Source organism: Gasterosteus aculeatus, chromosome 7 (genome assembly GCF_964276395.1).
Source record: "Gasterosteus aculeatus chromosome 7, fGasAcu3.hap1.1, whole genome shotgun sequence".
In the NCBI taxonomy this organism is placed as follows: domain Eukaryota; kingdom Metazoa; phylum Chordata; class Actinopteri; order Perciformes; family Gasterosteidae; genus Gasterosteus; species Gasterosteus aculeatus.
In genome coordinates, this window is record NC_135694.1 from 2,547,919 (window position 1) to 2,559,317 (window position 11,399).

The 11,399-nt window shown below is 51.8% G+C and overlaps 1 protein-coding gene across 1 annotated transcript; it reads left to right on the forward strand.

The window, feature by feature from the left end:
• Positions 1–498: 498 nt before the first annotated feature.
• lpcat4 (lysophosphatidylcholine acyltransferase 4) lies at positions 499–6,392 on the forward strand. The gene is made up of 13 exons (XM_040181343.2): positions 499–1,036; positions 1,443–1,806; positions 2,274–2,386; positions 2,491–2,551; positions 2,655–2,713; positions 3,433–3,467; positions 4,493–4,547; positions 4,676–4,758; positions 4,851–4,976; positions 5,078–5,234; positions 5,352–5,444; positions 5,531–5,666; positions 5,760–6,392. The coding sequence occupies exons 1-13, from the start codon at positions 947–949 to the stop codon at positions 5,915–5,917; spliced, it is 1,530 nt and encodes a 509-aa protein (XP_040037277.2). The 5' UTR covers positions 499–946; the 3' UTR covers positions 5,918–6,392.
• The last annotated feature ends 5,007 nt before the right edge of the window (positions 6,393–11,399 follow it).

The window sequence follows — 11,399 nt, forward strand, 5'->3', positions numbered from 1 at the left end:
GACGGCGTCACAATCCAGAGCTGGTTTTAGGATTTTAAAGTGTTCTGTGAACGGAGGCAATGGATTGTGATTTTATTTTAAATACGGTATAGTCGAATACCTTACGTGACTGGGCTTACTAGCTGCAGGCCGATTTAAATGTATAAAGAAAATAGAAGTGTAATGTATGTACTGTAAATAAAATATATTTATATAATAATGACAATCAACTTTTTCCATCTACAAATACCCTCCAGTGGGATAATGTAATGTATCTGTGAGTAGGCCGAACATTGCAAGCTGCAACACGGGTGACAACATTAATGCATCACAATGCAGGGCCGCAGATGAATTAAATATATGCATTAAATTGATATAAAATAGAAATATCTTACATACATCTCATATTTTTTAATTGCCGCGGACAAAACTTTTTTTTTTCAGTTAACCACAAATCTTTTGATACCCCCTCCGGAAAGGTCTTGGAATGCCGAAACTTATTTTTATTTTGATGTGAAGTGGTTTCGGAGACCGGTTCACCCTGCTGGGACTCACCAGGGCGCTCTGTGGCGGTGGGCGGGGCCGCTGATGGTGGGGGCGGGGCCGCTGAGTACAAGAGAGGGAGGATGGGCCGCGGCGCGAGTTCAGCGTGTGCGGCACACAAACAGGGACGGTTTGTTTTAACGGCACCGGACGTGTTTCTGTTTTGTTTTAGTTTAGTTTTTAATTCGCTCAGCCGACGTCGTCAGTTGTTTTTTTTTACTCGACAGTTGACTGAAGGAGGCGAACTGTCAGCTGACACCAACAACAACAACAACAACAACCTGTTTCACCCTATTTAAAAAGGGGGGGTGAAACTTTTTCATTCTTTTTTTTAAAGCAACGTTATTTAGTTAGTTGACTGCGTCCATCAGGCGCCCCCCCTCCTTCCTCCCCTCACCCCCTCCTGCTCCCCTCTCGCGTCGTCATGGAGACACGCGGCCGTCACTCAGCAACGCAGGAGTATCCGCATCCGTTCATCCACGAGGTGAAGATGACCAGCGCGCAGAGGATCAGGGTAAAGCCACTGCATCTGACACCTGCTACTAATCGGCCTTTCGTTTGTGTAAAACACCTTTATAATAACGTGCTTGAAAAAGGATTTGAGGCGTCGGTGGGATTAAGGGTCTAATCTCAAAGTTCCCTTCTACGGTCACGGGCCTTATTTATGTTTTCTTCCTTCTAGTGACAAAGCCTCTCACATTTCTCTATCTGACCGTGTTGCCTAAGCAAAACAGCCGTGTCATAAACGCTTTCATACCTCGCCCCGACGATAATGACGGCGTTCCACAGAGCGACTCTACTTTGTGATTGACGCATCATATATACACATATTTCCCCATACTGATGTCACAAAGCCGCCACCACGGCGTCGGAAACGGTGCAGTTTCACAATTTGAAGTAACGTCTTCTGGTCCCTATAGGGCGTCATCCTGGGCAGCGTCCTCTTCCCCGTCCGCGTCGCCATGGCGGCCCTCTGCTTCCTCTTCATGTGGCCCGTCGCCCGGCTCCGATTCGCCGGCCTGTCCGAGGAGGAGCGCTCTCGGCCCGTCCAGGGGTGGAGGCGCTGGCTCCTCCACCCGCTCATGCTGGGGCTGAGCCGGCTGGCCTTCTTCTTCCTGGGTTTCCTGTGGGTGAGGGTGAAAGGTCGCCGGGCCGAGCTGAAGGAGGCGCCGGTGCTGGTGGTGGCGCCTCACAGCAGCTTCATGGACATGGTGTCCCTCATGCCGACCCAGCTGGCGACGGTGGTGTCGCGGTCGGAGAACACCAGCCTGCCGGTCGTAGGAGGTGAGGGGGGCGGTCGTTGTTTACCGCGCGGTAAACAAACAAAAACAACTGGTCAATTGTTGGTTAAAGGCGCAAATGCACTTAGTCCTTGTTATGGGAATCAAGCTTCGGCTGTTTTTAAAGGCCTGACGTCCTCCTTTGAGGTGGAGGACAGGCGTGCAGGTGGAGGTGACATTGATTGTTCAAAGTGGACGCTCACACACACACTGCTGTGTTACAGCACGCATGTCTAACGTGTGTGTGTGTGTGTGTGAGATAAATAACGTGTAATTGTCAGGAAGTTTTACTAAAAGTGCACGAAGCTCATCGGTGTTTTTTTTCCCCCTCCGATAGGATTTGGCAAACAACCAAGAATAATATTTGGAGAAGACGGTTCAAGGGCCGTGGAAGTATGCGAGGATGTCGAGCGACAAACAAGTGACTCTTGTTTTCTTCTTCTTCTTCTTCTTCTTGCGTTGTGTCTTCAGCCCTGCTGGAGTTCAACCAAGCCGTGCTGGTGAGCAGGAAGGACCCGGAGTCCAGGAGGAGGGCCGTGGCTCAGGTCACCGAGAGGCTGACCTCCGACGGCTACTGGCCTCAGGTGAGCCGCCAGGGGGGGGGGTCTGCGTTTTCTATTACAAAACAAAAGGCAACGGGAGGTGTCACTGGTGACGAAGCGCATCCTCATCCTCTCGTACGTCCCAGATGCTGATGTTTCCCGAGGGGACCACGACCAACGGCAGCGCGCTCATCAAGTTCAAACCCGGTGAGTGCGGCCCGGCGAGCGGGAAAAGGGCGCAGCAGGCGCTCTCTGCTTCCCTTTCATTCCTCCGCGTCTCACTTGCTCTCTTTCTCCCCGCCGTCATCAGGTGCCTTCCTCGCGGGACTCCCGGTCCAACCTGTTCTGTTGCGCTACCCCAACAAGCTGGTGAGTGAAGACGTCGATCTGGTCGCTTGTATAATAACAGCCGGTGAGCGAGATGACAGATTCGAGTCACTTCAAAGAGGGGTTTTTTTTTTTCCCCTCCGCCCGAGGAAGCGAGGACATCGAAGGTGTCAAGAGTAAGGAAACACTGGAACCTCGGCAAGGTCTCTTCTAGAGCCGGCTTGTGGTTGTAAACAAGCAAAAGGCCTTTTATATTACAATTAGAGGAAGTCTTTTTTTTTTTTTTTTTTTTACAAAAAAAGGGTAATAAACCTTCTTGTTTGTCCACAAAACTTTAGTCAAGTGGGATGAATGACTCTTTAGCGAAGCTTCTATAGTCAAGGAGTTGGAAATCACTTTGTTTGTGATAAATCAGCGATCATCGTCCCGCTGTTTTGCACACGTGATCCGAAACAATCCGCCGCACAGATCGGAAACTGTGTCAGTGGAGCACGAGACGAGCTCCGCGTGTCCTTGGTGTGATTGACGAGTTCGAGCAAGGTGACGTGCCACACCTGGACCACACCTGGACCACACCTGGACCACGGCCTCCATTGTGATCTCCGGCTACTCACCTGTAAACATTTGTGTTGGCGTTTCTGTGAAAACAATCCCTGCTTAAAGACCCCCCCCCCCCTGCCCCCGAGCCCCCACAACCCCATTCATCAACGGGCCCTTTTGTCTCAACCGCTGATTACGACCTTTTTATGACCCTTCCTCAGGACACCGTTCGCTGGACGTACAAAGGAACCAGCTGGTGAGTTCAGCTGTCTTCTCTCGCCTCGTCTTTTTTTAATTTTATTCTTTATATCTTTTCCTTGGGCGGCGCGGTGGCGTGGTGGTTAGCACTGTTGCCTCACAGCAAGAAGGTCCTGGGTTCGATTCCGCCCAGTGGCCTTTCTGTGTGGAGTCTGCATGTTCTCCCCGTGTCTGCGTGGGTTCTCTCCGGGTTCTCCGGCTTCCTCCCACAGTCCAAAGACATGCTCTGGGGATCAGGTAATTGGGGACTTTAAATTGCCCGTAGATGTGTGCATGTGAGTGTGAATGGTTGTGTGTCTCTGTGTAGCCCTGCGATTGGCTGGCGACCAGTCCAGGATGTACCCTGTCTATCGCCCGAAGTTGGCTGGGATGGACTCCAGCCCCCCCGCGACCCTGTGTGCAGGATAAGCGGTTTGACAATGGATGGATGGATGGATGGATATCTTTTCCTTTTGGAACTCGTCTTTCTGTCGGCTCTGTTCCCGTATGTTTGTTGTGTAATCGCCGCCCCTTAAAAGCAGACCGACGCTCGGTGCTGCCGCCTCCATTAGCTTCGGCACAGGTTTCCCTCGGTGGCGAACGCGCCTGGCTTTCAGGAGGGAGTGTTCCTTCCTGGCCCCATTAGTCATGTTTACGATAAGCTGCTGTACACATTTCACAACCACCGCCGTTTAATATCTATCTCCATTGTTGCTGCACATGTCACGTGTGTCTTCAATAACCAGTCGTTGATTTGCTGAATTGGGCCTCATTCATATTCAATTACATGCCAATTATCCAATATTTTCCATCAGCGCCGGAATCCCTGTTTGGCTGGTTCTCTAAAGTCAATAGGTCAACAAAAAACACAAAGGGTTTTACGAGGTGCTTTTCCACTGTGGGTGTATTACTTACTGAATAAGGGCGTAGTATATTTTCTCCATTACATCACCTCCGCTCTCTTCAAAGCCGCCTGGCTTTTGAACCAACCCGTATTTTGACCGAAGACGATTCTGCCCGAATGACGTGCCGTTGTCTCCTCAGGGTCGAGGCGCTGTGGCACACGACTTCTCAGCTCTACACCAACGTAACCGTCGAGGTAAGTGTGTGCCAACTATCACCGTGCCAGCTTTGGGGTCCCGTTCCGCTCATTCTTTCACGGCTCCGTCTGCCAATGTGAACGCACGCCTCAAGACACCTCGCTTTTCTTTCCTGCTCCCGCTGCAGTTCCTCCCCGTCTACAGCCCCTCCCCGGAGGAGAGGAAGGACCCCAGCCTGTACGCCGACAACGTTCAGAGGCTCATGGCCAAGTAGGTGTCACCGCGCCCCCGCTACACGTGGTAATATTCTAAGAGGACGCACGCCGCCTCTGACAAGGCATCTCTCTGCGGCGGCACCGCAGGGCCCTCGGACTCCCGGCCAGTGATCACGTGATGGAGGGCCGAGTTCCTGTCAAAAAGCTGGGGGGTCTGTCCCTCCCGCTGGAGTCCCCGGCCAGGAAAACACTCAAGCTGCTGCGCACAAACAAGTGGGTGAAGACGTGCGTCTCCGTCCCGGGAAATGAGCTTTTTAAACTATTATTTGATCTGATATCACATCTCCACTTCTCTCTCTCTGTCTGTCTCTCAGTCTGGGAGCGCAGGAAGTTGAAGCAGCTCTGGACCGGATGATTGACAGGTGCCAGTCGGGAGGCCAGGGGTCAAAGGTCAGCTCGGAGGAGCTCTCCTCCATCCTCGGGCTGACGGATAAACAGACGGCCGCCGCAATCTGTGACATTTATTCCAAGGTGGAAACGGCGTCTTCAGCCATTTTTTAAATTCTGCATCTCTGCTTCCACTTTTTATGAAGAAACAGACAAAAACATGTAATAACGTGTGTTTTTTTTTTTTGTGTTTTCTCCCAGGGTGACATTGTGGACATCCGGCCGATCTACTTCACGCTCGGCGCTCTGTCGGGATGCGTCGGCTTCGCGTCGATACTCCACACGGCGTTCACCGTGAGTCCCATTTCTTATTTATTGTTTTCGGGAAATGAAAAATGCTTCTCCGGGAAAACAAAGGCCTCTCGTTGTGGATCCTCCAGCTGTTTGACGCAGAGGGCCGAGGCAGCCTGAGTGCGGAGGAGCTGTCCGACCTGATGGGGGCGCTGCTGGATTTCCCCCAGCGGCACACCGCCGAGCTCTACGCGCAGGCCTCGGCCGGCGGCCGGCTCACCGAAGGTGAGGGTCTCCAAGCAGGGAGAGGCCTCTGACAGGCGTCGATGGCGAAAAAATGGTCAGATCTCCATTAAAATCCGCCTGGTTTCCCCACAGAGAATCTGCTGCGGGCGCTGACGACCCACCCGGCCTATCGGAGGGTGGCGAGCGAGTACATGAAGGCCGAGGAGCCGGCCGATGGGAAGGCCGTGAACAACAACAGCAACGCGTACGACGGCGGCGGATCTCGACGAGACAACAAAAAGCTTGATTGAGGAAAGAAAATTTGATTTTGCCGCAGGAGGTCAAGTCAAATTTTGCTTGATGCGCTGTGCATCCGAGAGGGAAGCGACAAGACGACCTTCAGCGAAAGGTCATATCTCTGTGTGTTTGTGTGGGTGGATGAATTTTAAAAAATCTGCATTACAACATTAGAGAAGCGAAGTAGGTCTTAAGTTATGACGACGTGGCTCTGAGGTGTGAATGTGTTTGTCCTGTATTTGAATATGAATGTTTTTTAAGTGCCCCCAACAAAGCTGGTGTGTTTGTTCCAGATGCTTTTAAAAGACTCCATTACCTTTTTACGGAGAACGTCTTTTTTATATAATTCCAGCTTTTGTGTGTTGAATTATTTTTATCGACGGGACAATTGTACGTGCAAAAGGAAACTGTATATCAAAGCCTTTATTTTACATAAAATAATTCTTACGTTGTGTTTACATTCAACAATGCATTAAACTGTGAACTGTTCTAAGGAGGTTTGATTCATTCTTCTCCAGAGACTTAAACACACATCAATGAGCCATCTTCTTTTTTTTAGTTTTCCTGCCCTTCTCTCCTTCGTATCCAGCGTTCGCTGGCGTTTCTCCTGCACGAGACGAAGTCTTTGTACTTTGCGGGGAATCGGAACGCCGAGCGCCGCCCCCGTCGTCGTCTGCCGGTGCTGAGCTCTTCCCGACCGCCGCTGGTCGCCTCCCCCTCTGGGCGCGGGTTCCTTTTGGTCGGGCTGTGGCGCGAGGGCCCCTCCCCGCCCGCTCCCTCGCGCTCGTCCTCCGCCGCCGCCGCCGCCGCGCTGCACCTCTCGGCGGCTGTGGCCCCGTCGCCGCCCCTCTCCGGTCCCCCCGGTCGCGTTCCGCCCGGACTCGGAGCGCAGTTTGAACTGGGTTCGATCGGCTCCTCCCCCGACGAGGCCTTCGTTGATTTTCTCGGAGAAGACGCAGCTGGAGACCCCCGGTCCCGGGCGGCCTCGGCTCCGTCCTCTTCGGCCCTCCCGCGTCTGCTTCTTTTCGCCGGACTTTGAGCCCCCGCGACGTTCAGTCCTGGTCTGTCGCCGTCCCGAATCCGTCCCGACTTCCCCTCCGCCTCCGAGTGCTTGCTTTTCCCTCTGGCTTTCACGGCGAGGACAGGAGTCGGCCGCAGTCGGTCCTCTGAGGTCAAGCGCCCAGTTCTCCTTGGAAACCTGGACATTTGAATCGCCTCACCTGCCCCCTTCTCCTCTGGTGGGCTCTTGGTCGACGATGGACTTTCTGCCCCCGTTTCAGGGCTCACGCCGGGGTGAATGACGTCCCGCTGCTCCCCTCCTTCCACCGTGACTTTCGGCATCTCTCCTGTGCGTTTTTCTTCTTCAATCTCTGCCTCATTTGCCGCCTGGGATGCTCCGTCCCGCTCCCACTTTCCCGCGGAGGACCGTCTCTCTGCTTCTCCGCAAACCGCCCGGCGTTCCTCCGTTTGCTTAACGCCCTTTCCACTTTGTTTCTTCTCCTCCGCGCTCTCGGTTCTGGGTTCCCCACCCGGCGGCAGCAGCGATTCTGTCCCCGACAGCGTTGGTCTGCCTTCAGTTGTCTCCTCGAGCTCGTCCTCCTTCTCATCATCCTCCGCCTCGCTCTCGGAAGTATGTTCACGCAGCCTTTCCTCTCTTGCTTGGGTAGCGCTCTCACGGGCGTCACGGGCGGTTGCGTCAGGAGGGCGGACCGGGTTTATGGTTTGGGGGCGACGCGGTTTCCGCATCGGAGGCAGCAGGCGAGGAACGGCCCTCAGGGCCAGGACGCTCAGAGCGGGAGGACCCGCCGACGAGCCGGGAGCGGGGTCCCCGTTGCCCGGTGAGGCCGTCGGGGGGGACTCGGAGGCGGGAGGACCTCCAGGTCGAGGAGCTTCCTGAGAGCCCTGGGCTCTGAGGTCCGGGGCCGCTTCTGACCCCTGCGGTGACGCGACGAGGCTCGTCAAGAAGGGGCAGAGACGCGACGCGTCGGTGGCTTCTCCAAGGAGCCACGACCGGAGGAGGGGAGAACCCCAGGTCCGGCCGTCCTGTGGGCCCGCGTCCCTCGGGGGTGTTCTTTGTCCGTCCGTCCGGTTCGGCTCTGGAGGATCTGAAATGGGCCCTCGCGGGTTCCGGAGCGGCGCCGCGTCCTCGCCGCGGAGCACATTCACGATCTGTTGATCCGGAAAAAAAGGTCATTGGTACCTTTTCTGGCGTTTCCCAGGGCAACATGTCAAATGTTACAAAACACACAGCTGAAAGTGTCATTTGTTATTGCGTTACCTCCTGCAAAAGTTCCCTCGATGAAACAAGGTCTTCATCTGAAGGGGGTTGGGGGTACAGGTCCTCTGTATTCAGGGTCGACGCCGCCTGAGTGACAGAGATGAAACAAAAGCCCCAGATGGTTCAAATGAAAACGGCCGACCTCTCCCACAACGGGCAACGACGAGTCGCCCACCTGCGACGCGGCGTCGGTCGCAGGATTAAAGATGACGTGGGCAGAAAGTCGGGGCTCCTGCAAAGACGAGAAAAAAGCCATTTTCAAGACGACGTTATCGATGGAAAGCGGTTCCGCTGCGTGTTGTCAGGCTCCATCACCTCCTGCTCTTGGTCTTCACATAGAAGAAGATGAAAAGGCTGCGGGTCTGGAGAAAGGATGGAATCCAGGAACGGTGGGTTCAGCGCCGACTCCACCTGGGAGACGGATTCAAACGCTCAGACTGAAATCAACGAGAGGGACTTTTGCCGATGAAACAAAATGTTCCTCAGTCGTGATCACTTGCATCTCTGTAAAAGTTCTCGTTGCCGCTCAGTTCGTCCAGCAACTCCAGGAATGAGCGGCCGGCCTCCTCGTCCTCGTCCGCCGCTTTGTCTTTGTCCCGCACGTCCTTCGGGATCTGAGCACGTTTTTAAGCGTGTTGTAAAGTTGTGTGTGAGGATAAAAAAAACTCAGTGAGTGTTTTTTCTCACAGCGATATTTTCAGATTTGACATCTCAACACGCGTTGGGTCACCTGCGGACATATGGAGTCCATGATCGCCATGTAGTCCTCAAAGGCGCGTTGTTTCAGCGATTCTTCGTCCAGAAAGGGAGGAGAACAGGGAGAAACATCTGAAACTGGAAAAAAAAAGAATTAGGAAAAGTATTTCTAACACTTTACAAGGTCGATTTGTGGGAATTTGACCATAAAACAAAGTTGACATGTTGAACTTAAAGTGTGTTCCAGAAGAGAAAAGATTCATCCCCTGGTGACCATGAACTGGACTCTACCGTCTCCTCCTTGGACTTTCGCGTTTATCCTTGACCTCTGACCTTCCAGCTCGGCCTGCCCTTCCAGCTGCTCGCTCCCAGACGCCGCCGCGTTCCCCCGCTCGCCGCACCGCGGAGCCGGTCCTCTCGCCACCCTGGGGCCAACATGGTGAAGTCAGTTACGGCGGCCCCGGTGTGTTAACGCGGCCATGTTGTTGTCGGCCCTTACAGGTCGTGGCTCGGGGGCCGATGGTGGTCCGCCGCCCGCGGACACATGCACCAGCTGGGCTGAAACCCCGGCGGCAGGACCCAGCAGAACCCCGGGGGGCCGCCGACGGGCACCAGCACGTGGGGGCCCAAGCCGAAGATGGAGTTCGAGTCGGAGGTCAGGGGGGTCCCGTTCCGCCAGCGGGGGTCGTGTGGGCAGCTAGCGGCGAGCCCGAGCTCGGGGAAGAGCGGAGGCAACCCGCCGCCCGGGGACGGAGTCTGGAGGCCGAGCGGGGCGTTCTGGAAAGGGGGGGCCAGCCCCCAGCTCGGGGTCGGATGCCGGCTGCTTGGATGGATTCGCGGGCAGTCGGACTCCCCTCTGTCGTTCAGGATGATCACAGGAAGAGGAAACATCACGGGGTCCATCTTATGTCTCTGTGGCGTCTAGCTGTCAGAGGAACAGGCAGAATGTCGGGAGCCATTTTCAAATGGCAAACACACAAAATACGTTTGTTTAAAGTGTCTCTAGTCTACTGGCGGGATTTTTTTTATAGTATTTCATGGCAAAAGAGAAAAAAATATAATTCAAATGCTAGCAAACGTCAGTAAATAAAACAGTATGTAGTCCCAGAAATGAATCGTGTAGAATAACAACAAAAACCATGTGTTCACGTGACCTTCATGAACCTTTTACCCAACATTTACTTGTATCACTAAATAAAGGAGGTTTATAAACCCAGATGATTGGATTTTAAATGCTTTGGCGCGAGATATAATTAATATTACTGTGACACTATAACAGCTATTGTTAACCTCTTTACATTTCAGCTGTTGTCCACTTTTTTTATGAATCTTTATTTGCTTAATTAAGTGCTTTTAACACTGATTGCAACAAGTTTATAGTGAAAAGCCCCAAAAATCATTGTGCTTACCTGAGATGTATGAGATGATCAGACTTTATCCAGAAATCAGTTTGCTTCAGTTTAGGTTTAAAATTAAACTTGACATTGATTTGTTTTCTTTTGACAGAAGGTTCTGTGCATGGAAACTCTTTTTAAAGGTTTTATGTAACTTTTATCTTATTTTGTATTCTGTATCTAGCTTGCCGGACAGCAGTTTGCGCATTGATCCAACTGGCTTCTTTACAGTGTTCTAAAACCAATATTTAAATTCATGTATGTTCAACAAAGGAGTTATCATTGTATAAAGCATGAAAGGCCAGAAATGTAAAACAAAATTGTTGGAATGTCTTTATTTTTTTCGTTGCAGAGAAAGGAATTGATGAAAATATTGATGAGCCATTTAATCAATTTGTTTAACTGTTTCTCAAGAACATTAAACAGAAGATACTGCATATATATATATATGATACATTTGAGCTTAAGCTTGGGGCCACGTTTCCATGGCAACAGGACAAACACCTGCTGATGAATGCCGTGAGATGTGGCTGAAAGTATTTCCAAACTCAACAACAAACCTTTACGATTAAATCTCTTACAAACTTTAATCAGATGCAACTTAAAAATGCGCCTTTGGGAGCGTTACAACGCATTTTATGGCGTGTCGCATTATGAAACCCCATTTCCCAGGGTCCCATGCGCTACGGATTCCGAACCGGATATCCTGTCCGCCATCCGCGCGTGAAGAAACTCCGCCACACGTGGAATCCAGAAGAGAACGAACGTGCTACCCGCAAAATCTTCTTTTAAAACATAAAACATATATCTTCGATATATTTTGGTCCCTTAAAACGCTCCATTTTCAAGATGTTCCTGCAGTTTTACCTGAATGAGGACGGAGACAGAGTCTACACTCTGAAGGTAACGTGACTTTGTTTACGTCCTTCGACTCTGAATATAGTCTTAATATGTTGTACTTCAGTAGAGTAGAACATAATTAACGTAATATTTTGTATTCAAAGTGATATGCGGTCATACATCTGGTCCAAGTACACGTCGATGCATGTTATTTGTAAAGTAAGGTTAGCTACTGTTAGCTACCATTAGCTAGCTACTTGAAATTAACTTAACGTAACTTTGAAAATG